General features: G+C 39.8%; 1 protein-coding gene across 1 annotated transcript in view; it reads right to left on the reverse strand.

Annotated features, from left to right (window-relative positions):
- LOC118327852 (integrin alpha-5-like) overlaps positions 1-26007 on the reverse strand; it is a gene marked incomplete at its 5' end in the record, with an annotated part of 38675 nt that extends 12668 nt beyond the window's left edge. The window contains 23 exon segments of the mRNA XM_035661341.1: positions 666-771; positions 854-934; positions 1077-1156; positions 1541-1633; positions 1988-2138; positions 5489-5556; positions 8877-9014; positions 10147-10304; positions 10817-10872; positions 12656-12769; positions 12857-12902; positions 12994-13185; positions 14023-14231; positions 16169-16221; positions 19642-19698; positions 19879-19922; positions 20256-20300; positions 21471-21596; positions 21778-21823; positions 21972-22033; positions 22577-22700; positions 23959-24059; positions 25883-26007. Coding sequence (XP_035517234.1) covers positions 666-771; positions 854-934; positions 1077-1156; positions 1541-1633; positions 1988-2138; positions 5489-5556; positions 8877-9014; positions 10147-10304; positions 10817-10872; positions 12656-12769; positions 12857-12902; positions 12994-13185; positions 14023-14231; positions 16169-16221; positions 19642-19698; positions 19879-19922; positions 20256-20300; positions 21471-21596; positions 21778-21823; positions 21972-22033; positions 22577-22700; positions 23959-24059; positions 25883-26007 — 2275 coding nt within the window.
- Positions 26008-27466: the final 1459 nt, after the last annotated feature.

Genomic DNA, 27466 nt, shown 5'->3' on the forward strand with positions numbered 1-27466 from the left:
ATTTGATTACAAAATAATGGATTTGTGTTTACCTTGGGTACTGTAGGGAAATTATTGATGTGCAGAATCTCATGTTTCTTTTTTTTTAAGTTATAACATTTGCATCATAACAGAAAGCGGAACTACAGTACCATTCAAAAAAAAACAAGGAAATGTAACGGACTGGGGCTGACCATGTTTGCGTTAAACTTCATGTTATTAAATGTATTTTTAAGAGTTTAACATTTTAACCTATGGGCAGAAATTAACTGTTTTATTACAGTTACTTGTTTTCCAGGATGTCAGTGAACGTGTGATGTGCTTAGAATTCTCTCAGCGGTTTGTGTGAGATAGCATACCGTTGTTTGACAGAGAGTTAAGGAGGACGGTTGTTGTTCCTGCTAGTCCTTTGGTGGAGCTTATGTTAGCCTACAAGTGGGAGTTGATGAAGTGAGACGCTAGGGCAAGGAGCAGCCTTAGCCTAGGTTTTGTTATTTTGGCATTGGCTACATCCCACAGTAGTCTGTATGTTGTTCTCTTTTCAATAAAGAGTGAGTGAAACCAGCTAACGTCTCATAGTCTAACCACCCTTTAATTTAAAACATCACTGAAAACAAACAGATATGGGAGAGCAGAAAGAACTGTAAAAATCCTAAAATCTCAAAGGATGTAGTGAGGACCTGTACCTCATAGACCTGCTGAACCTCGGGGCCGATGTCCTTCTCCTCCCTCAGGCTCTTACTAAAACTCCAGTTGGGAGGGGGAAAGATGACTTTGTCTGGGCGAGAGACACTGCAACAGGAAAACACAGAGTTAGGCAGGAACCCAATATTGATTATATAATGGTTATGTAATGATGTAGTGAAAGACTCACCCCTGCAGAATGACATCAGCCATAGCAGCCACCTCCAGCTCATACAGCACCACCTCACTCTCGGAGTTATTTGCATTTTTACTACAACAGACAGGTAGGAGTAGCATTTATTCATTGCTTACGAAACAGTAAAACTTTTTTTTTGTCAAGATATCATTTAATACTTGCTAACTTACTTCAACCTATCTAACCATACAGTACTGCATACTGAAAAGTAACTTACCTTCGTATCTGGAGCTCAAACACTACAGTTTTGTGAGTGTCCTTCAGTCTTGGCACAGTGAACCGAAGGCCGGCCCATAACTAGGAAATAACACACAGGAAATGTATACAATTCATCCGAGGAACATGAGAAATTAATAATGTAAGAATGAAAGAGATGTCCTGCATTTATTACTTTTCTACATTCCCTCCACAGCTTTCAGGAGATCTAAAAATGGCCCAACTGATTCTACCCGTTGTAATAAAAGGCAGTTTTTGCTTGTCAAATGTCAAAAAGATAAATTTTTCTCACTATAAACACAAACAATAGAGCTTGGACTTCTTTATAGGTCTGTTATGCTTTTTTGTATGTTTTATCAGGTCAAAGTAAAAACCATGCAAGAACAATTTGACTTTTTTTTTTTGCAGTGAGACACAAAAACTGAAAAAGGCCAAAGACAACATGTGGGCTTTGTTGGCTCTTACACTTGTACCAGACTTCATGGGGTTTCCCAGATCACACACGAGATAGCGGGTCTGGTTTTCTGCCTCATAGCTGCACGTCAGCTGAGTCAAGCTCTGCAAAAGACACAAAAACATAATACTGTCAGCTCTTTCACTCTCACTAGTTAACTAAACACATGACCTAAAATGTGTTGCCTGTCTTGCTTTTATAACCAGGTTCACAATGAGTTTTCTGCCATGAGATGATTCCTGTTTTGTTTTGTTTTGGGGCATATTTTTATACTGTGTTTTTATTCTTCTCAGAGGCTGGTGGGAATGTACACAATGTGGGTTTTCCACATCAGTTGCTTTGAAAATCTAACAAAAATAAAATGATAAACGAAAGTTGCCGCACATTGGAGAATAATAATTGAGCAATGAAGAAATAAATATTACCAGTAGCTAAAGTAGTTACAGTGACAGCCTCACCACATTGTTGCGTGCTATCCCGCTGTAGTCGGCCTCTGGGGGAAGCACCACGTAGAGCTCAGCCTCGTAAGCCCCCCCCTCTCCCTCGTTCCTGGCATGGAAGGTGAGGCTCAAGGAGTTTTCATCACCCAGGTAAACCTCTGTTCTGTCACTGAGAGAGGAGAACCACAACATCATCACTATATTTCTGAATATTTCACAATCATAACTGATCCACTTTTTAAAGCTTGGACAGCCATTAAATGCTCCTTTAATACAGGCAGAGTTTCTGTTTTCTGTTGGAGTATAAAAGATAAACACAGAACTCATAATGGAGTCTGAAATGTTTATCAAGGTTAAAGGTAATATATATGAGATTTAAAATATGAATATAGCTGCAAACAACTATAAGCTATCTAAAGATATAGTAGAGTTATAGTGTTCCCTCTCCCTCCTCTCTCTGCCTGTGCTGCTATCAGTCTCTCTGTGGTTTGTTTACACAGCCGGTCTGCTCCATGTGCAGCTGTGTAAAGTGACAAAAACTGCTGGTCTTTTTCCTCTAAATCAGTGAATTAAAGATTTATTTAGACTAAACCAGAGTTGGTGATTGTTGGAAGAGAAGAAAGACTAACAAAGATTGTTTTGGTGAGGTTTATTTTGTTTTTTTCCATTTTGAATGAAGTTATGATGTTACAATGATATTCGAGGTAAAATTATATGTTTTCTCTGTGGACACTGGTGGTGAGTCGGTCTGTCAGTCCACCACATCCAGAATTAAAACAGCTGTTAGATGGCTTGTCATGAAATTTGTTACACGCAGGTTGAATTGTAACTGGTGATGCCTTCATTTTTCTTTTAGTGCCACTATCAGGGCACAATTTATTCAATACATTACTACCAAATACCTGAAAAACTAATAACCAACCTCAGCTGCTCTTTGTCTTTGCATGCTAACAAGCTAAACTAAGAAGGTATATATGGTAAATATATCTGCTCAAGAGCAGTATGTTAGCATTGTCATTTCAAGTATCTTAGCATGCTGACGTTAGCATTTAGTTGAAAGCAACGCTTCACAGAGCCATCAGGATGGTTGTAGACTTTTAGTCTTTATTTTTGGCATTTCCCATGAGTATCTATTACACGGCCATTATTGTCAGTCTTGAAAAGTCTCTTTATCAACTGCAGTCAACATGACTGAAAACAGCAGCTTCCATTTTCAGTCTCTGTTCGCTGGCACAGCTTCGATTGTGCTGCGTTCATTTGAAGTGACTTGGTGCAGGGCATGTCCAAAAATGCCCAAGAAGCAATTGTAAAATGTAATGAAAAGCAGGGACGTGAAGTCTTTGCAGACAATGCATCTCTGTTTTAGTCAATCCCCAAAGGCCATTTTCTCCTGCATATCTGTCTATGACCGACCTGGGAAATGACCCAAATCTGATCACTGTGATTTGTCTCAGGAAACCGACCCCCACCTTATTCTGCATGTTCACAGTGACGCCCCTGTGTGCAAACACACTTTCAGTGGTGTAGTGATAAATCCTCTCGACACCCTTCGAATCCAGCCCTCCCCCAACACTTTGTGGTAGTAAATTCATGTTTCTATTGAGCAGAAAGAGGAGAAAGGAGTCTGGTTGAGGGTCTGAATCGGGGTTCTTCTTTCATTCCCTGCTTCCTCCTCCCCTCCCCCCGCCGTCAGCGGGTCTGGACGCAGTGACCCCTCGCTAGGTAAGACAACCACCAGATGAATTCAATTAAGCCCAGGCAAGTTTAGCAAATGCAGAGGAAGCAACACTGATACCCTAACACCAACACTGAGCATATGCTGAGAACGGACTGAATATAGTGGAGATTCATTTGTTGGGAAAATATAACAGTGGATCATGAAGCTCATAAAAGCATAATTGAAGCCAGAGGATACAACTCAAACACCAGTGACAGACCTCTGGGTTGTGAATGTTAAACATCCCACTGTTTGCAAATTCTTGGCTAGCGAGTAGCGAGTGAAAGGTGCTATGTCTTATAGTATGCCAGTGAAGGGAAATTCTGTTTAACAAAAGTGCTGAATCATTCGAGTTTAGTCCCATGGCAACTACAAATGCAGATCTTTGAGTTTTCACGAGAGACTTTGCACTCTGATTGTATTTCTGCAGCTAAGAGAAATCACATGGCCATCTAATGCAAAACACTCCTCATAGAGCTGGCTGGAAGGAGAGAGACTGAGCGTGTGTTCGCTTTGTGAATGGACTGAGACAGCACCAAATATTTGGCTGATGTCCATTCACAAACAAGGATACATGATTAATTAACAGTAATAAGTAAGTGTGCCAAGAGTCAGCAATCTTTTCGCCATATCTGTACTCCAGTGTAGGCTTGTTTTGAGCTGTAAACAGTGTCTTATCATCTGTGTATTAAATGATTCCCAGATTCCTGTTTATTCCTTGGAATTTCATTCCTAAGCTTCCTCTCTTTGATTATCTTTTACCAAACTAACTTTCTCTCCCTGCAGATAAAGTAAACTGTGCAGATAACCACAGCAACAATATTTATAGTTGATTATCACTAGTCAACCGACTGGACAAACTAACGCTTAATTTAAAGGTACAAAGGTATAAAGGCACTTAACATTTATTTTAGGATTTATTTACTGATGTGTGGGCATGTGGTACATCAAAACAGGGACCTACCAAAAAAGTCATAGCACTTCTAGTGGTCAAAAACATCACAGGGTTTAACTGATACAAAAAACAACCTTTGAAGATTTAAATACATCCAATATAGAAAGTAATGCAGTATGTATGCACCCTTTAAGTGTCTTTCAGCTCATTGTTTTGGTTCACTCTGAACACCTTATTCAACCTTGATTTCAGTTGCAGTTGGCAGCTGTTTTCAACCCACTGCAGGTGAACGAAATAGGGCATTTAGCAAATAAAGAGCTAGGTACTTCTCTCAGGGGTTGGTGGAGACCAAAACAGAGCAAAAAAAGAGTAAATAGACTTACATTGGTTGGATGGCTAGAAAAACGACTCCAATTGAATCCTGCTCCATGTCTGCTGAATGTGCACGCAACTGTCTGCCGACATGTTAGCCTTTATGATAATGTTAAGTTCACAGCTGGTTCTGCTTCCCCCAAATGGCCAAAACAACTAAACTATACTGCTTTAAACAGTGTGGCCTGTGCTGTGGCCATTTATTTTTGTGTGGTTCCTGTAAGGGTCTTGTTTACTTTGTCTGTTCAGCCAAGACTGCAACTACTGCTTATGTTAACTATGCAGTTCTTCTTGTGTTTATTCCATACTAACCAAAAACATAGAATGAATCACTTCAAGTTCAGCAGAGGAAAGACCCATTTGTCACACTGGGTGTTTCTCATGCCGAATATAAGAGCTTTCCTTGGTATAGGCTGAATCTCTGTTGCGTTTATCAGTCACAGACGGACTGTGGCCGCTTAACATTGCATGACTGGAGGGTTTTAGTTTTGTTTGTTGAATCAGGTAAAGCAATAGAAAGGTGATTTCCTCTCACCCATAAACAGCCAGCTTGAGGTCAGGGACACAGATGTTGTCCTCTCCACAATCGAGTTGAATCTGGGCCTGAGAGAGAGAGAAGGATAGAGATAAACAGAGGAAGAGGGAGGAGCGAGGGATGGTTATGATGGGTGAGAGAGAGAGAGGTATCCAGGGAACAGAGTCAAAAGGTATGGTCTCGAGGAAGTGTATGTTTACAGAAGACAGCTCACTAGATTCATGATTTAATGAAAGGATAAGACAGGATATAGACTATACATATCCTCCACATATGCACAAAACTGTAACAATATTTGCAACAACCAGATGCCAAAAAGTTGTGTGAAAACAGCATTCTTTCATGTTTGCAGGATAAAAGAAATGTGCACTTTACATGTGGGAAAGAAGAAAAGGGAGAATAGAGAAAACATGGTGAAGGTTAAGGAGAATGAAAGGATGATGAATTCCATCTAAACAATTATTACATTTTTGCGGAAAAGCCTCGATCAAAAAGAGTGAAAACCTCACATTTAAAAGAGAATAGTGCTTAATCTGCTCTTTACTCTTACGTGACAGATGACTTGGTGAAAACCACAGTAAAAGATAAATGTGATTTGATTTGACTCTATTGTCTTTTCCATTGTGTCCCTTGAGCTTTTTGCTTTATTCTCTCTTTTCTCCTTCTCTGTCTCTAAAATTTCTTCCATGTAGCTCCATAATGTCATTGTTGCCATACGCTCATCTCTCCAACATATGGGAAACATTAGATTCCAAAAGAATGCTACGCAGGGCTACAGAGAGCAAAGAATCAGCCTGGCAATGGTTAACAGTGTCTCAGTGGAGACTCCTCATTCAAGTCACTGGTTTTATATTCACTCCGGACTCAAACGGCTATTGGCCATTTAACACCACAGAGACAGGAGCGCACACACTCTGTAATAGACTTACTAAGATCAAGTGATGAGTCCCAGTTTATCTTCCCTCCCTTCTAACCACTTTTCATCTCTTTTTCACTTTCATCTCTTCATCTCCCCATACGTTTGATCCACGTGACCCGTGTTTCCCCTCAGCTCTTAAAGGAATACAGCACACTGTTGACCTCTTGGTCAACTTCCAAGACATGAAGTAATGAAAACACAGACATCAGAATCATACCTGGTAGACCATTAACTGTGGCACTGCATGCCAAGACAACGTTCAGTGACGGTAAAGCGCTACCAAATTAAGAATCTTAATAAATAGTTGGGAAGTCACTCCTGGTCCAGTATGCAACTTGTACAGTGTGATGTAGAAGCTAACAGTGCACATACACTGAGAATGGATTTTACAGTGAAGTAGGAGACATCTTTTGTCCAGCAGGGAAACTTGATAAAGTAAATTGAATCGACTGCCTCTGTATGTTTGTACATTGTGTTTTTCTACCTAAAAGATATTAAACATTAAGAATTGTTGTTAATTATGACAGAATATTAGAATAAATGTAATTTTATGATCCCAAACATTTTTTTATTTGATGTAAACTACAGTCCGAATTTAAAATCACCGGAAAAACCTTCAAACCAAGTGGTTGTGCAATTTGTGAGCAGCAAGGCGGACTGGACTCCGCCATTAGCAATAAAAACTACCATATAGGGAGGCAATTACAGAATATAAATACATTAAACGGCTATTAGTGAAAACCCCATTAATAGTGTGAATAATAGGGTTTGACATCATGAAAATCTTACGCTGTATAATTTTAACTGTAGGTGTGGTCAGAATTGTGGCCTGTTGCACTGTGACCACACCTAGCAATAATTTAACATTACACTACCATGCAATGCTACATCCCTGCCACATGATCAAAAATTGAACAGCTTGATAGCAACAAAACCACTATTTCCTACAATCCTTTGATTTACTGTAGTGATGGAGTAGATCCCTCAAATACACTCAACTGGAGAGACACAGCAGCTAGGCTGTCCACAACTGTGGTCTATATAGTGAAGCTAAAGAGTTAGCATGAAGCATCAGGACCCAAAGTCTACAGGGAAAATGTTCTCATCACTGAGGCTAACTGATAAATGGACGTAAAGCCTGTTAATTCCTACAAGAGAACCACCGATAAAATTTGAAGTGTTGCCTTCAAGGATTCCAGGCTGAAAAAAAAGTGTATTCTGTTAAAAACATCCACTTACAAGTATGTCATGCACACATTCACACGCCCACATTACACACTCACTTCACCTTATATTAGTCACATAAACATGTGCACGTTTTCAGGTTCTGGCTCTCGCCTGGTGGAGGAGACCACTGGCAACATACATAAACAAACCACAACCAGATGTCTAAGAGCCGGGCGCCGCCCCACCCAAACGGGGCTGTCAGTCCTCCCTCTGTGTTTTTGCACAGCCATGACTCGCCGGTCCTCCATAACCCTTCCAAGTTGTCGTATAGGCGACTAAAAAACCCCACCAATGGAGAGCAGAGTGCAGTAATCAGCTCTAGCTCTATCAAGGCTGACCCTCAACCTCTAACCATATGGGGTTTGGCACTATAGAGGAGACATACTTTTGATGTCAGTTTTAAAATGTCGGGCTAGGCTATAACCTGCAAATATTTCCTGCATGCATAATGTAAACAGTCGGAGACTGTAGTAAGAGATAAAGTCAAGCTCCATAACAAGTGTGTGTGTGTGTGTGTAACAGCATTTGCATTTGTATATGATTCGAGATTGTTTGGTAAAGGTTTTCTGAACATATTCATCACGCCATCTGTTCTCCCTCCACTGGTAATCGTTGTGGTGACTATCTGTTTAGTTCATAAAATGCAAGGCGTGTGGCCATATAAGTGGCGTGGTCTGGATGTTTAGTGTGGTAATGTAATATATAGACACAGTTTACAACGCTGCAGAGACACACTCCATGGTTTTGGAAGTTGGACTTCCAAGAAGAGCTGAAACAGAGCAGTGCTTCACGGATTTCCAGGATGGATATTTAGGGGAAATCCTTTTAAATAAGCAGTTATACCATGGCTAAGAGTAATGACGTAATATCACACGTTGTTGGTTGTCATAGTAACACAACACTCTTTTTTTAAGGTTCACAGCCGGTGAAATAGTGCCTGTTACAGCGAGAGATGGAAATATCTGTCACTGTAAATCCAAAGAAATGCTCATAAGGTGTCTGTAAGTAACACAAATTCTGTTTTTTATCAAAAACAAATTAATGTCACATTGCATATTGCCTTTACTAATACTAAAGTGGGCTAAATACACAAACAAATCACACAACAGTTTACTTTTGACGCCATGCAGTCTTGATGAAAGGGTGTCCTGGTTTAAAAAGATTTGGAACACACTGATCTACAGGACATGACGTAACTTACTGTGTGATCCTTAATGTGGTTTCATGAGTTAATATACATACCTTCTGCACTATACGCTGTTCTGTCTGATAATTTAGAACTGGTCTGAGGCCGTGCTGGTCCACTGGGGCATGAGGATCCAGACTGAAGTTGAGGCTGATGTAAATGGGAGAGAGTTTATCCCGAAACTCCTCTTCACTCTGCAGAGAGAGAGAGATGCAACTATATAAAGAACTGATGTGAAACCGGTGGCCGTAACACACAAATGCACATGTTGTCTATCGTGCCCATGGATTGGTAAACCTTCATCTGGTGCATTAATGTGCTGTTTTGTCAGATCTCGATATTCTGGAAGAAGCTGACACTTCTGATGAGGGGTTAGAGATTTGTTGTCAGGGTAGACATTTCCAGACTTTTAGTACCGATTATTGTGAAACCCTGTTCCAATTGCATGTACAAAAAAAATGAAAAGCAGATGTTAGAGCAACTATTGGCCTAAATGTAGGATTTTGTCTGTTTTAAGTTTCTCTAAGATGTGACATAAATTCTGTTGGACCAGCCACAATGATGTGGCCCCTTTAAAGAGAGTAAGAAGAAGAAAAATGTATGTACAAACAGATAAATGTTGACTGACAAGTGAGTTTCTACCCAAACCATCTCTTATCCTGTCAAAGAGCAAAGTGCTCTGATCATTATGTCCTTACAGAGAACATCTACACATATGACTTAAGTGTTTTTGGCAGACATTCCCTTTGATCAGGTCACCACTGAGTGATGAAAAGATTGGTACTGTAGTAGTTTCACCTCAAATAGCACTTCAAACAGCAACATCAAACCCTGACTATTAGGAAATGAAGTTAACCTCTGTCCTACCAGCGAGTTAATTACATTCACCTGGCCTTGCAGGTGCAAAATAGTCTCTGATTAGATGGCTCGAATGAAAACCAGCAGGACTCCGGCTCCGGAGGGCCAGGATTAAGTACCGGAAAATTTGTGAACGATATAAAAGGCATAGGCTTGAGATGATTGGCCTGAGAAATAGTTAAGTAGATAACACTTGTCTTTGTTTTTCGTCTTAACACAGCAGCATAAAATTTGACTGAAATTAAAGGAAAAATCTGTTTATTTATCATAGGACTGCTCATGTGCATCTGGAAACAGCTGTAAGTAAAGTACAGCCTCACAGAGCTGCTAGGGTCCTGTTTAACAATCAATCAATCCTCCTGATAGAAATTATGCCAAAATAGTATTTTGTTATTTGCAAAAAAATTACAAAAATGTAGCATCCAATCTGCTCAACACGGAGGTGGAAAAACAACTGATATGACTGACCTGTAGATAGATCTTGGTGTCATGGCATGATTGTTCTCTGTTGGCGAGGCTGAAGCTCTTCAGCAAACTGGGCTGCTGGCTGTCCAGGAACAGAGTCCTCCTGATGGACTCCTTCTGGTTCTGCTTCACACTGTCTAACTGAACCTCCACCACGAAGCCTTGAGAATATACACACACAAGGCAAGAAAACAGTGAATACCAGTTTGTACATGCCTGTATTAAACACAAAAATGCATGTAATGTATGCATAGGCACAGAAGCACATATTTGCACAGACATATTATATGCATGCTTCACCACATGCAAATACATACACACACAGTGGTAAACATTATTATGGTAAACTGCCTTTATGTGCTATTTTGATCTCTGCACAGTATAGTGAAACACAGAGAGCATTGCTGTGGCCCACATGACAAAAACTATACAGAGAACACAGACAATACACACCCACGCACTTCAAATAAACACACACACACTTTTCTAAACTGCTGGAGCCCACCAAGTTACCCTGTATTTACATGATTGTTCTTTTATCTTGATCTTAACTGCCAAATTGACCACAGTGAGGTCCAACATAGTTGTGGCTACAAAAAGAAAGCAAGGTAATAGGGACCATCTGTGTGTGAGTCTGTGTGTGTGTGTGTGTGTGTGTGTCTGCGTGCCTCACCTAGATGAGAGGGGAGGTGCTTCCCATTAGCCAGCAGGCAGAAACTGATGCTGACACTGGAGGTTGAACAAAGACACAAATATGCAGAAAAAAAACTTAACACTGAGCTTATAGAGATTTCTTTACACTGATTTAAGGTAATTCTGTATATATTTTTTTAGTTTTCAGCTTTAATCTTTAACATTTTCCGAAATTCAAACACAATGAAACTATTTAAGATTTTTTTATATAATACCCTTTTAAAGTTCCAGTGTGTAACATTTTAGGATCTACTTGGTAGAAATGGAGGATATACAATATTCAAGGTATGTTTTCATTAGTGTACAATCATCTGAAAATAACAATCATTGTGTTTGTTTTTGTTACCTTAGAATGAGCTGTTCATTTATACAGAGGGAGCAGGTCCTCTTTTAAGGAGGCCACCATGTTGAACTGCCATGTTTCTTTCTACAGTAGCCCAGAATGGACAAACCAAACACTGGGTCTAGAAAGGGCTGCCGTGATTTCTCCTGCATGCTTGGAAGGCAAGCAGTATTTAGTTGGTTGCATTCTGCAACTTCACTACTAGATGCCACTAAGTCCTACACACTGGTCATTTACTGTATCTATATTCAGTAATTTTCTCACTAAATAGTTGTTTCAATTGGTAGGGGCAGAGTCCACCATTCTCGCACTGGATTCGGATTGCCTACCCAAGCAAGAGGGATTCACAGGAAAACTATTCGGTATGTAATCCAGTACTTTTTGTAATTTTATCTTACTGATATCAACCTCACGGTTTACTGTTAACTCTCTAAAGCATTGGGGGAACCTGTGGACAGCTGTGGCTGTGTTCCACACGTGTACACTACAAAACAAGATGGCAACCTCACAACAACAAGAAAGAGCCCCTTTGTTACATTTGGCTGAACTCAGAAAAAACAAGAACAGGAGCAATGAATACAGTACATATAAATAGTACACGAAACAAACCTCCAGTTTGCTTTCAGAGAACATAGGCAGTCGCCGCACTTTTAGGCCTTTTCAACAGGGAACCAGCTCTGTTCCAGTTCATGCACCTAGTTTTTCACCGTTCTGAGCATATCGACCAAAAATAAATTGTTTCAGAAGCTGAAAAGTTGATTCCCAGCTGTAACCAAAAAATATCACCCTTTGTTGATTACAGTGGTTCTGCTCAGATGTAAATATGTGTACCGTATGTGATCGTATACATGCTCACATGAAGGGAGGGTAACTTCCTACTGTCTAAGAAGTCCTGTTAATGCCCAACAGTAACTCATTCATGTCCAGAAAGTTACAACCCTTTTCCAACCTTTTCAACAACCACTTTCTCCCTTCATCTTTTTTTGTTTCCACGGCAGCAAAAACACCAATAAACACCAAAAAAGACTTGTATCAACCTACGGAACAGATACTGAAACGCCAGCCAATTTGGCAAATGCCTCTCACAGCAGTCTAAAAATGTTCCACATTTAATTCCACGGTTAAACTGAACTCGTGGAAAGAGCTTTATTGAGATTGAAAGTGGGGTGAATTTCCCCTTTTTTCCCACTGGAGCTAAGTTTACTGTAGTTTAGAGCAGAGTGGACACTGGCACTCTCTATTGGACAGGAAACTGGCAAACATGAAGTCATTTGACATTCTCGTGAAGTAAAGTTTGGAAAGCTGGAATTAAACTAAGATGTGTGTTACATAACATTTGCAAGACTTTCCATGTTCTGTTGCTGTCAGAGAGCTCTTTAACTGCTCTTACAATGACAAATACTGTATGTTGGATCACACAGTCTATAATCTTCCCATTAAGATATAAGTGGAGCTGGAATTAGTTGACATCCATACCAAGACACAGCAATTGTTTCATTCCCTGTGAACAGCTCGCAAGTCTTCTCCTCCTGGTTGAACATGGTCGGCTGCACTATGAGAGACGCACTGGCACTCACTATTGGCCGAGCCCTGTTTGATGACACAGACCATGAAAGAATAAAAATAGAAACAATGGTCTATATATTTGTTATCAAACTCCCACATGCTTTAACATACCTGTATAGCACTGCTTTGTCAACCCCAAAAGCACCAACAATCAGATCTGCAAGAAGGGAAAGTGTCTTAAATGAAGACGTGAAAGAGTAGCATGAGGTGTTAATAGACACCTGGTGTTGGAATACTTTCTGCAGTACCTGGGTAGCCGTTTTGATCCAGATCTCTGTTGCCTCGCAGGGCAAAGCCAAAACTGGCAGGAAAAGAGCTGAAAGCCCATTGGCCAGAGAGCGTCTGAGTGGGCGTGTCCATCAGTCCTCCAGCGTGGCCGTTATAAATGAGAACCAATCCATGCTGGTCGTCTCCTCCATAGGGACAGCCGATGGCCATGTCTGATTATACACAGCAACACTATGTGAAGAATCTCATGTTTTCTCACAACCTGTATAGCCATCTGTGTTTGTATCTACATTGTATGCACAGTACATAACTGCAGCTTAGATGCAGAGCAGCTTACAACAATTGACATGGACCAGAGTTGGACAAACAGTGGTTTTGTGGGCCGGTTAAGAAGTTAAGTTACTGATTGTTACTTAGATATTATTTTGTGGTGATTTACTTCTTTGGACTCTGGTTCAATCATGATTGAATAAAACACTTCAAAGACTCGGCCAGTAAATCAGCTGGTGTTGCCAAGATATCTCTCACATTTGGAATACTATCTGAGCTAGTCCATTAGTAGATTGACTGAAAATTCAACAATCATTTTGATCACTGATTAAGTAATTTATAAGATTTTTCAAAAGGAAAACGTGTTAGTTCTAGCTTCTCAAATGTAAGGATTTGCTTTCCTCTGCTTTATTTACCTGTAAATGGAATATCTTTCTGTTTTGCACTGTTGGTCGGACAAAAGCAGCAATCTAAAGATGCCAGCATGAGAATCTTTAAAGTAATTTTGCAGCCCTAATTAAAACCATCATGGCTCACTAAAACCCTCCAGTGAACCTAGATAGATCAAACTTTAACTTTTAATGCAGGTTAGCAAACTTTGGAGTACATTAGACCTTCATATACAGATTTAGTCTGAGAAAGTATTTAATGGTTAAATAAATAGCAAAATATGCAAACATAATAAAAATCACTGATATCTAGTAATAGTAGAGTAATAGTACTAGTAATATCTAGGCTATTATTTAACATTTAACTCACGCTGCAATTAGCGCACCTACCGTTGAATCCATCCTGGTTGAGATCACCCAGCGGAGCCAGCGAGGTGCCGAACCGGCTGAAGGCTTGTCGACCGAGGAGGTGGGACTGGCCTGGCTCCAACAGCAGAGGGCCCCTCTGGAGGTACACATACACTTTACCCAGCTCCTCCAGATGCCCATTAGACCCTCGACGCATGAACATTGGAGCTCCCACCACCAGGTCATCCAAACTAGGGAAGCAAGCAAAGGCAGGAGGCAAATAATGGGGATGAAGATGGAAGGAAAAGAAAAAGTATTTGGGTAGAGATATAGACACAAAACAGAAAGAGATATTTTAAGACCAAAGTATTTATAAGCCTATAAGTCTTATTTAGCAATGATTTAACATTCTGTTTTCCTCTTTCAGTATTTCCCAGCAGCTTTAAAGGTTACAGTCTATATATGAGATGTAAAACATAAATATAGAAACAACTATTTGCTAAATATATATTGGGTAATGGTGTCCTCCACAGAGAATGACATCATACTCCCTCTGCCTGTGTGACTATCGCAGCCTCTCTGTGGTTTGTTTACAAAGCCAGTCTGCTCTGGGTGAAACTGAGACTCTTGAAGCTTCTGTTGTTTCTCATGTACGTGGGTGAATTAATGATTTATTTCAACCAAACCAGAGTTGGTGTCTGTTGGAACAGTGGATAGTCTAACAAAAAAGGTTTTGGTGAGTTTTATTTTGTTTCTGTCTACTTTGAATGAAGTTACAATGTTATGTTACCGTTTTTGTCTATGGAGGCTGGTGGTGAGCAATAGCGATTTCTGGTCTGGCAAGTGGCTGTTTCTGGTTAAGCAAAATGTCTATCTATTTCCATGATGTTGTCAGACACTTAAAATAACAATCTAAGCCTGTCAGCAGCAGAAACAAGAACTTTATTGGACGTATTTTGACGGTTGTGGCTATTGCAGCCTGTTTTGTGAATATTTTCACATCTAACTGTGGAAACACTAACAAAGAAATTTTTGGTGAGTTCTTTTGTTTCTGTCCAGTTTTAAATGTGTTTTACAATCATCTGCCAAGTGAGTTAAATATTCAAACTTAAATTCAATTAAATTCAATTAAATTTTATTTGTATAGAGGCAATTCATAAAACTCAGGACACTTTTTCAAATAGGAGCAGGTCTAGACCCAAACAACCGAACTCCTTATAACATTATTTACAGAGACCCAACAGTACCACCATGAGCACTTGGCGACGGGGGCAAGGAAAAACTTCCTTTTAAGAGGCAGAAACCTCGAACAGACCCTTCGGCTCTAGGTGGGTGGTCGCCTGCCTCGACCAGTTGGGGTGAGAGAGAAAGAGAGAGAGAGAGAGACAGAAAGAGAGAGAGAACAGAGGTAACCACAGAAGGACAGAGACAGTCAAGACAATCAAAATCAAAAGGAAGGAAAGGAATATATTCTTTTATATACCGCCTTAATTCAGCCAGCCATAGAAAACCATAGTAAACCGAAGGATCTCCACTAGTATTTACTGGAAAATAAAGTTTTGCGCAGTGGGTTTTAAGAGGTTAACACTGAATGACACATCGTGTTTGAAACAGGGGTCAGGAGCAAGGGTAGCTGAGTTATTAAATAAAAGTGAATACTTCATATCTTTCTTTTGAAAGATGTGAGAGTTAGAATGAAGAAAGTGGCAATATATAATAGCAATATAAAAATTCAAAATAACAGTATATACAGTACAACTACCAGTAAAAGGTCTTAAATATACTTTAAATAGCTGCAACGCATATAACACACTAAAGACTTGAAATGGAAGATTTTCATTTTTAAAGGATACACTGACACTGACACACTAAAAACATTACAAAAGTTCTCAGGGTGCGCTTGAACTTTTGTAATGTTAAGGAAGTGATATTAACTATAGGAACTGTACACAGAAAGAGAGTACAGAGAATTTTCCAAAAATGTCATGACACATTAGAGAGTGACAGGGTTACTGAACAACTGTGGGAAACTTTCAAAATGTTTTATCTCTGTTTCAGTGACCTCAACTTTCACTTTCAGTCTTGTTTTTAGCTTATAATTCTCCCCACCTTCTGTAATTTCACCCAATTTTCCTCCCTTCACCCATTTTTTGCCATCATCTGCCTCACCGTCACTCCATTCACTCACCCGTCGTTGTTGATGTCGGTGGCTGCCACCGCGTAGCCGAAGTAAGACCCCATCTGGAACACATTACAAACAAGACCCAGTTAGCCTGCAATCACACCACAGTGCATAGATCCCTTTCTTTTCTTTCATTTTCTTCCTCCATGTCCATTTTCTCTTTTGTACCCTCCACTGCCTCCCCCAGAAGCTTTCCTCTTCAATCTCTCAATCCCACAATCCCCCGGGGTCTCCTCTTCTCCCTTTTCATGGAGCTCAGTGTTTGAGCTTCTGTGAGCACGAGGAGAAGGTAGGGGGTCTGGGGATCGGAGACTCAAACTCCTTTAAAACTCACTCTGAGAAAAGTCCCATGGGGCTTGGGTTTTTCCGGTTTAATTTCATTCCACATATGATAAATTAGGGTCATGTTACGTCCTTGGGTAACTCTCACTTCAAAGTGATTTGTAGTGTAGCTACACAGAAGTGTTTGGAGACCCTTGGAGACTGAATATTGGGGTTGTCTTCCTGTATCGTACATGCAAAACAGCTCATATCAACATAAATCAAACTGAGGCTCAAAGTTCAAATTCACTGTGATACTCTATAGGAGCACTGCTTTGCCAGATGCATTCACACTCTGAGAAATATGATCAACACTTCCTGTAGAGCTTAATGTTAATCAGAGGGGGGGTGTGATCAGCAAGCTAAGAAAAGTTGACCACAGATCAATTTTCACAGTCATCAAATTTTCAAGAAAGTAGTAGCGGTGGCTGTTAAACTTGCAATAACTGAACAAAACACTAATATATCATCACCTTTTAAGTTGATATGGTGAACCTGTTAGCAACAGTTGCTTATTTACACATCCAAGAGTTTTGAAGCAACCTTAAAATTCACTTGGAGTTATGTTTCTGTCTGCTCATGGCAAGTGTAAGTCCAATATTCACTTTCTTTTAGCACTGTTTTTGTCCTCTACCAGCTCCAGAGGAAAATATCTGGCCCACTATGTTCACCAGCTAGTCTCTAATTGTGCCCATCTCTACTGTGGCAGAAAATGACACTGGAGCAGTGAGAGTGAATTAAAAAACTAATCTATTCTAATCTAAACGTGGCAATCAGACAGCTAAAAAATGAGCTGAAACATACTATAAAGCTTTTTTACTAATACTAACAATTCTCACACTAATAATGGCTCACAACTTGTGTAGTCTATTTTGATTCACTGTTTAACAGTGGGCAGATCAGCAAATAAAGCTCTAATAAGCTGCACTACCACCCCAGCACCAGCAGAGAGACACGGTTAGCAACTAGCAGCTAAGGCAGACAAAGTTAGCAACTAAACGTTAGCATGTCACATATCTAACATTATCAGCTAGTCAGACATGTTCAGCAGTTAATAAGAAAGTCATATTGGACACATTTGTCAGCTGGAGAGAAACGTGACAATGAATGCTAATGTTGGTCTGTGTCTGCTACATGTGTAAATAAGCAACTGTTTGCGAACACATTTGCCATATAAGGGTGAATATGTTGTGTGTTGTGTTCTTTAATCTGCCACTCCGTAGTGGCCAAAAGATTTTATTAATGCAGCTTTAAATGTAGCTTATTGTGCTCACTAACTATGCTAACAGAAACCACTAACATCAACGTAACAGCAGTAAGAATTCCACGTTTCTGAGTTCAAAACTGAGGCACAACTTTAACAGTCCACGTTATTATACACAGCCTCTGTAAAGTACGCTATAGGCTCTATACACCAATGAAATACTATTTTGGAAAAGATATACAAGAAATTAAACTGACCATAGGGTCCAACTGCACTCAGAAACCATTTATAGATAAAATAACTAAAGCATTCTGGCTCGTTGATTTTTCTACTTTGCCCACAATGGTCTGATACCACCAGAGATGTTAGATAAAAAGCTACCTTGGCATAAACAACCAATTAGTATAAAGTGTCCAAATGTAAAGCACAACATGAGAACAGAGAAAATATTGTTAAATAGCAATACAAGTGACAAAATTGAAGGTTTCAATCACCAAGTCAACAAGGCGTTTTGCACTAAGAGTCTCTGGTGTGTTTTTGCAGCTGACTTTGACTACACAATCCAAGCAACCACACAGGGACCAGCGTTCACCCAGATAGAGCACCTCAGATCACTCTCACTGTGACTTCACAGTTTACTCAGCGCCCTCCACCCTGAGAGTGACACCTCTGAACAGTTACTGATGACCTCCCACACTGAAAACACAACCACAGACACATGCTTTCCCATGTGTACATGGTCACATGCTCCTACATCTTTCAGTATGAAGCCTTGTTAAATTATACAAGGAAGTGACAGATAAGTCAGCTAGCTGGTAAGTCCCAACTTAGTTCAACAAAAGTTCATTTGACACTTCAGCTGTATGAGTTAGAGAAACCAAGTGTTACATGCATATAGTATCAAATTACCAATTTGCTTGCCACAGCTCAGTAAGAATTAAGGTTTCCAAACTCCAGTTTTTATGTGTTTTTAATTTACAGATAAGGAACACAGAGTGGAAACAAAAATGGTTATATTTCAGCAAAGTTTTTATGCTTGGTGTATTGATAAAATGTAACAAAGTGCAAAGGAAACACACTTAATGAATAAATGTTGACACACATGTAGCATGACCATGTCATTCTTTTAAGATAGACTTAAAAAATGCGTTTATAATGCAAACTAAGACACAAGTTTGCCTTTATTTCAGTATGGCATTTTTCCTGGTTACACATTTCATGACATTATGAAAAGTGGCATAATTAAAATAAAATTTGTTATTTTAAAAAAATTAAAGCAGACTTCCAGGAAAGGGCATTTGAAATAAAATATCTAGAATTAAATAAAAATGCTGTCCCACAAAATGTAGTTATTTTCTAATAAAGAGTTGGTTTTAATAATTATAATATTTATTTTACAGTTTGTTGATAACTTACATATTTTACACAATTTATTAATGTGATTCTTCATATATAATATCTTTTCATTTAATACTTTTAGGGAATTCCACAGGAAGTTAAGTTGATGGTCAGTGGTAGATAATTCACAACTTAAAATATACAATGAGTCATCTGCACATCATTTCCAAAAATAAATCTGTCTGCTAACAAAAGTTTTGTGATTCATCTGTGGGTTATATTTAAAGCAATATGACTAAAAGCTCAGCTAGTGTATGACTGACCAACTCTACCATGCTTCAGTACTTCCCTTTTCAAAAGCACATGCTGAATCAATACAGTGACAAAATGAACACTATCCTGGTCTGCTGTTTCTGGATTTGATTTGCAGCTTTTAGAGGCTATGAGCGGTGTATACAGTAAGCTAGACCCCTGACCTTGGTATAGGCCTCCTCTCCATGGGGCAAATTCCTTCATCTTCAACCCCCCCTTCATACATGCCACCTTAAATGTGTACCCACATATGAAAATAGGGGCCAGGCTCTTACAGAAAATCTCTAGCCAGATGTGTACATACCTGCTCCCCTGTCAAGTTGTGCAGAGACTTCAGATCCCTTCCATTTAATATGGACACCTATGTTGAGACAGACAAACTCATTACTGATTATAAATTGTGATTCATAATCTCAAAACACACGATATTGCATTATACTACTAAGGTTTCTTTAGCTTTATTTATTAGTACTGCATGTACTATATTTTTAGGTTTTGTATTTGCACTGTGAAATGGTGTAGAATGAAAATGAGTCCTTACTACACCATATAGCATGAGTCCTTTTGGAACTCCTGTGATGAAATCTGTAACAAGAAAAGCAAAGGGCAAAAGGTTAGGAGGGGTAATTTCAAAACTGATAGAGAAACACTGATAACTACCTCAAATTTAAAAAAAAAAAAAAAAGCGTGACCAATGACCAATCAACAACAACAACACATTAACACACTGATTTATGTTTTGTTGTTCTCTGGGTCTCTAAATGTTCTTGCTCCCTGAAAGATAATCCCTTTCTGTCACAATACAATCGTGTGTTAAGACTGAGCAGTTAAACATTAGACCGAGCGTGAGGTCAGGGTAAGCAAGCCCTGTACTCAGCCATGCATTTTGGCTCTCTGTATTGTAAATATGACCCTCACCTTCCTCATCATCCCCACTGAACTCGCCACCAGCCACAGAGTAACCTGCAGGAGACATGAAGAGTGAAGAGTAAAAACAGTACTTTACCAAATTTACCATTGCACTTCAATGACATTCACAATGGATACAGCAGAACTGGAGATGGCAGTCTTTTTAAATTTATCGCCTTGCTTTTCAAAACCTGACACCTACATCACCCACAATGCAACACAACCGCCGACAGTTGGTCAGAGATTGAAATGTGTTATCTGCGTCAGTTGGGGCTAAAGACTACAAGTTTGAAAATGAAAAACTGTGGGTGTGGAGTTAGAAGAGTTTAGTTTATCAGACCTTTGTAATCCACTCCACATGTCAGCTTGAAGCTAACTGCTCGTGGCTACATTAGCCACTACTAGCATAACACACCCAAATCTGTCAGCTACCCTATACTTCTTCCAAACAGTGTGGCCCCTAAACCTCTGCTAGCAGTCCCCAGATGCTGAAAAAGCTCATAAAGCCCCAAAGCCTGAACATTTGGAAGAAGTTAATGACATATTGTTGATTTTGCTACTTAAAGTGGAGCTAAAAATGCAAAAGGTTTGTCCTGAGGATAGCAGTAGAGAATGGGTCATGAGGTTGTAATAGTCATAAATTGATCCCCTTAGGAGCATGATTGCGCTCAGTACATTAATTGGCAATCTGCCTTAGATTATGACATATCTTGAGTCATGTCATGAGTCATGTGTTTTGGCCTGATATTTTAACACAAGGAAAGGGCAAGAGATTGAATGTCGACAGCAAATTTATTGCAATCCAACTTTTTTTTCAGTTTTCTGTGTACAAAGATGACAATTTGATATGAGGGTGGTGTTGGTGGAAAGCTCATGAAGTGTCCAAACTGGAAATAATTCTTTCTCTGGGGAAATTGAATGCTATGAGAGAATTTTCAAGTATTAGTATTAGTTTTCAAGTTGTTTAATTTTGCCTTGATTTTCTTACTGCTAGGTAAAAGGTTAGGGGGTCACTAACTCCTCACATATTATCCTCTGGGAACAATGAATATTCAAATTTCATGGCGTTCTGCTCTTGATGTTAGGAGGCATTCAGAGAAACAAGCTGACTTAAATCAAGGTCCTGCTGCTAGAAAATGTAAAAATGTACAAAACAGCAATACAACAACACAGTATTAATTATACATCATAATAATCCTCTTTGACTCAAGTGTATTTCCTCACCCAGGTAACTGTCATCATAGCTTCCCTGCACCTGTCGTGTCTGAATCTGCCCGGCAACCGAGAGCAGAAAGTACGAGGGGTAGTAGGCTTTAACAATCTCGTCTGTGGTGGCTGAGATCAGCTGACCTGTAGGATGGATGGGTAACAAAGGGTTAAAGGTTGACTTGTGAACTCTGGCGCGTGAATTGTTGCATTGTCCACTGGACCAGAAGACCCCCTGGATTGATTCGTTTCAAAAGGAAAAATCTAATTGGAAAGATATCTTGGCAAAAAAATCCCATGCTGTTCGACATTCTTGTGAGCTCACCTTGCCAGTAAAAGCTGCCTGGTCCTCCAAGCACAACCCTCCCATCCTGTAACACATAACAGTAGCCAGAGCTGAGGAGCCTGTGTGTCACCAGTTTCAAACAAACTCTGCAAATCTGATGCATGTAATCCCCACAGAAACGATGACTGTGTGATGTAGAAACCAGCAAAAACCCCAACAAATATTTGTCTTACCTTGGTGAAATCTGCACTAAATCCCCCCTGACAATAGCCCTGTCCAGCAGGTCCATGTCTTTCTGTAAGGAACAGCACAAAACATGGGAAACACTAATACATTTTCTGTTGCATGAAATCTAAGAAAACAAAGCATCCAGTTCTGTTGAGGGCAGCATTCTCCAGTGTAAGAAAACAGACAAACACTGTATTGTAATACAAACACATTTTATACCAACTGTAAAAAATCCAGAAAACAAGAAATTTAAAAAAAAGTGTGTTCACAGGTTTGAATCACAGGGCAAATATCAGTGTCAGTGAACTATGCTGTAAAGACATTCTGAGTCTTAGTATGGTCAAAAACCATTGATAGTGTATTGCCACAAGAGTTCATATTAACGGGTTTAGTTTTTTTGTTTCATTATTCTTTGCCTTACTATGATTTGGGGAATAATTACACTAGGTCCTGGAATAATCGGGGGGCTTTGGAGGATGTAAAAAGGAAGTATAATGTTGCCATGGATTCAGTTAGCTGTGATTTATTGATTAACCCCTGGATTAGGGTAACTTTGCTATCACGTTGGCCATACCTCGCCCGGAGGTTGGATATCATTGCATTCAATCACCTGTTCGGCAGGGGGCGTACTCCACAAATGTTTTGAGGCCATCTACAGAGAGGTAGCAGGTTCCTGTAACATCGGCGAAGGGTGTGTCATGTTCAGTCCTCCAGTAATACCTGGGGGCACAAGCCTGGGGAGCACAGAGAGACAGATGAATGACAAAAGAACCTAACCACATTAGCTAGCTAGCTAGCTGAAAAATGTTAATGTTAAGATCACAGTTTGGGTTAAAATAATAAGTCAGGGCTGACGGGGAGGTCTGGCTGAATGGGTCACACAGGAAACCGTTGTTTGTGTCCCCTGTGAAACCAAAATTCAACTACCCCTATTTTAACCCACACCATGATCTTTTCCTAAACCAAGTGGTTTTGATGTCTACATCCACACTGTGACTGTTTACCTCCTACCCACGCAGTCTTTGTTGCTCTATACTACTTCACCGGACTTCCTAAAGGTCAGAAAGATGCTCTGGAAGGAAGCCCTGAAGGCAAACGTCTCCCATATGCTAAATTGACCCATTGCTAAACTCTTCCCTCAAACATTTGCAAAACATAGCCTAGCAACTGTAACTAGACACAGTCTTTTAAAAATGCTGAAGTGGCTGAACCAGTAGGAAATATACTCATAGTGTCATTAAGGGTGGAGGGTGGGTTCATTTTCAAGTGGAAAACACAAGAACAAGTGGGAGTTATGGATGAAACAATGTGTGCTCTGAAGTACCTACTTCCATGGCCGAGGGGTAGCATAGCATTATCCAACTAGATTTTGTGTGATAACAGGTTGTTGGAAATAGCACTGTTCAAGAATGGCATATCCACCACATGGGAGCCAGTCTCAGATGTTGACTATATTGTACATCGGCCAACTTTTGCTGTTCTGTTTAATTTGCGGAAATGTATCTGTCATTTGCCACACTCATGGGTGATTGTTAGGCAAGGCTGTGGTAGCAGTGCCAACTAGTCTACCCTGCAATACAAGAACAATGCTCTTCTATTATTTCCATGCCCATGTCATCCAGCTAAGTTAGCACGATATCATGACTGTAGCCATCATGTGCAAACAAAGGGTCACTCTTACTGTCTCTGACTTAGGAAAGAAAGCTAGTCGAGGTTTAACACAAACTATTAAACCTTTTCCGGACAGTGACAATATTTGTAGTACCAAATCATATAGTAAAAGAGTTGTCAGATTGTTATTTTGTTTCTCATCTCTGTACATCAAGCGACCCCACATGGAGTCCCACAGCTCCTCCTGCTAGCACACCAACAATTTAAGCCTGTTGTTTTGTGCACTGAAATATATCTTTAAATGGCAGATGAATTTAAAAATTTTCACAGCATGTAACCACACAGCATAATGCAGGTAAACAGACCCTGACCCATTCTTACCAGGATGCTGTTACCATGGGAACGCACAGTAGCTCCAAACCACTGATGAGACTTGAACTCAACCTGAGTGTTCACATCATTTATATAAAAATATCGATCACCTAGAAGAAAATAAAGAAGAAAAAACATATTTAAGAGCATATTTAATCATATTTAATTGTTATTTACGCAGGTTTGTGACTGAATAACTCATAGTTGCTACACATTCCTCAGAAACTGTGAACTTCAGATGTCAGAAGTTGCTATTTTAACTGAGTGAAAGATCCCACTGTCATCGGTGTTTGATTTTTGTGCCGTCAGAGCTTCATTTGAGAGCGCTCCCCACATGTTCCTGGCTTTTTACATGGATATTTTATGGCCTTGTTCCCGAGGTCTGCAGTCTTAATCCATCCTCCATGCTATGGCAGACATCAAACAGCTCAAAGGGACTTGGACATTGTTGTTACTGTAACCCAAACGGCTGTACTTCATTGTCAGGGTCTGTTTTAAGAAGAGGCCCTGGCAGTACGAAGGCAAGGAACGGTGATGAGGGAGGGGGTGGTTGAGTACTGCCTGCCAAAGGTTTTACTTTTGCAACTTCAGCAGCATTACACCTCCATGATTTTTGCTTTCAACAACATGCTGCTATAATAATTAATTTGGAAAAATACCTCGCTTTAGAGCCAGGTAGGTGAGCCAGGTTGCCTTTATGTCCTATGGAACACTGTAAAAACAAGTTTCTGATTTGGAAAACCATGATCCAGGTACTAAATAAAAATTTGTGATGTCGGGATTTGCCAACATTTTGCCATTCAGCATCCTTGAAAAGTCATTTGACAAAACCTAATGTCTTCAATGTGCCTCAGTGAAAAAGCTTGTCGTTCATTTTTCCCAGTTTAAGCACTAAAACAAAATCAAAATCATACTTAAATATGCCTGTAACTGTGTATTTTTTACTGTGGTATATTTTCTGATATATGTGCCTGCAGTCTGTAGCAGAGTGGTGACATTAAACTCTCCTGGCTGCAACTCAGTGGGCAGGTTATGTTAATGAAGTCTGGGCTGTGTCCTCAAACACACCATGAATCCTGAGGCCTGTAATGGGAAAAGCAAGACTACTGAGTGTAAAATCATGTGTGTGTATATACGTGCGTACGTGTGTGAACATAAGTGTGTATCACGTTTCAGAGGCTGTCTGCAGATCAGTTAGTAAACAGTTGGTAGGTGTGTATTTATGTACACAGGGTTTGCGTAGCCGCAGCTCTCGGTCTGTGTAAACCGCCATTTGATATCGGCATGTGAGAGAGTACGATAAGTCAGACCCTGTGATCCTCAAACTGTGGTCCTTATCGCTTCCTGCATTTCTGATGGAGGTGATTATTTTTCTGGCAAAGCTAGGGGCAGCCCGGGTCCTCTGGGGTCCTTGTCCCTGTAATGACTCGGCCCTAATTAGAGAGCGCTCACAACACTGGGCCCGAGTCCAGCAGGAAATCAAAGCTCTGTGAAAACACTACAAACACCGCCAATGTCCCAAAATGGAGACGTTAGCGTCCTCAGCCACCATTGAAACACAGGGGGGGGGCATCAAAGGCTGGTCTCAATCAAAACAGAGAATCGTTGGTTGTAAGATGGTAGGGAGCCCTACTTCTGACCTCAGGGTTAAGCACAGTGGTGCTTAACTCGGGATGCTACCTATAGCTTCTCTCCACCACTTTTATGGCTGGTTAGAGGCAGATTTTACTGCACACTCCTGTCTCAGCTGTTTAACAGTGCCATTAGGGAAAGTGACATTTTTATATCCTGGAACAATGTTGAGTTACCAACTGCTGCTGTGTTGTTATGATGTAGGGAAAATTTTGAATATTGAGCTTGATGTCTCACAGATCACATTTTCATCTGTGTGGATACAAAGAGACCGTCAATTTGGATTTAACAAGACACTCACCTTGCTTGTCAAAGTTGACTATGCTGCAGTTAGCTTGGCTCCAGGGGCACAAGTACACAGCTCCTCCTTCGGTGATGTCGGGTTGGCTGGTGTTGGCTTTCGGAGCGCCGATCAAAATACTGATACTAGACAGCAGAGAGGAAAACAACATTTAAGATTGTGGTTAGGACTGGAAAAGTTTGACATTACACCAAGAAACAGTTGTTTCGATCTAAAATTACATGCGTTTAACTTGTCATATAAACATGTCACACACATAGCTGATGAGATAAGGTTGCATCTGGAGACCGACTCTGAAGGGTAAAAAGGGGCTGAAAGGCAAATGTGAAGCAAGGTTGGATTCTTGATCCAAACAAGTTTTCCTTACATATGCCTCAGATTTATCGAAATAAATAATTTTCTTTTGGTTAAAAAACGTTTTAAAGAAAAGTCTCTTGGCTTTAGCTTCATATTTATCGTATAGACATGAGACTGGTATTAATCTCTTCATCTAACTCTTAGCAAGAAAGCAAATGAGTGTGTTTCCCAATATCTGTAATTATTTGTTTACTTAAAACTAAACCATGACATAGAGGAAACCAAATTGTGTTAGTCTGGCAATATGTAAGTAATAAGTATCACGATACAGGGGTTGCCATTCGATATATTGCAATATATTGCAATATATTGCAATAATGTAAGCAAGGCAATATATTGCATATATTTTAAATGTAACATTAGTTAAACAGTCATAGTATATAGTAGTGGTTCCCAACCTGGGAGTCTGGACCACCACTAGGGGTCACCAAAGCTTCACAGGGGGTCGCAAGACCTTCTTGATATTAAGGTGTGTAAGCTTGACTTAACAATTAAACACAGTAGGCCTATATCTTAGCATTTCATTGATTTCTATGAAGAAAACCAAATTAAATATTGTTTTTAAAGTTTAGATTATTATTTATTTAAGATGTAAACTTTGAAGACCTGAACAGAGGCTAAATTTACATGCCTTCCCTCTCTGCTAAACAGCCTTGTCCCACATTGGAAAAGTACAATTAAACAACCAAAGGGACAGAACATAGAACAATGGCTGAGTGTCAGGGAGAAGAAAACACTAAATTTGTCCCAAAAAAGCATATTAAGTATGTATGATTGGTAAAACAAATAGAAAATACATAACATAGAGGGGTTGTTGGTTTAATCAATGATCCTGTCCCACAAGGAAAATGTTTGGGAACCACTGGTATAAAGAGAGTAAAACATTTTTTAAAAATCACATACAACTACTAAGTTCTACCATAAAGAAGTAGCAGAAAGGCTCATTATCGTCCAGTGCTCCTGTTTATGGGGGCTTAAAAGGTACATTGCACTCATTTGATATGGACTGTATTTCTGCACATCCCTGTCATTACAGTTGGTCATCGAGGTTTTTAAATATTTGATACAGCAAAACACATGTCCAGCACTACTGCTCAAAGTTAAACATCTACAGTATCTATGATCAACAATGCTCTGCATCCTCAGGCCCTGCCCCTTAAAATCAGGATTTCAATGACCACAGAGAAACTTTCCACTTTCAGCAGTGAAAACATCCTTCTAGTGTCA

The sequence above is a fragment of the Morone saxatilis genome, unplaced genomic scaffold (assembly GCF_004916995.1).
Source record: "Morone saxatilis isolate NCDOM2014 unplaced genomic scaffold, NCSU_SB_2.0 Contig18, whole genome shotgun sequence".
NCBI lineage: Eukaryota > Metazoa > Chordata > Actinopteri > Moronidae > Morone > Morone saxatilis.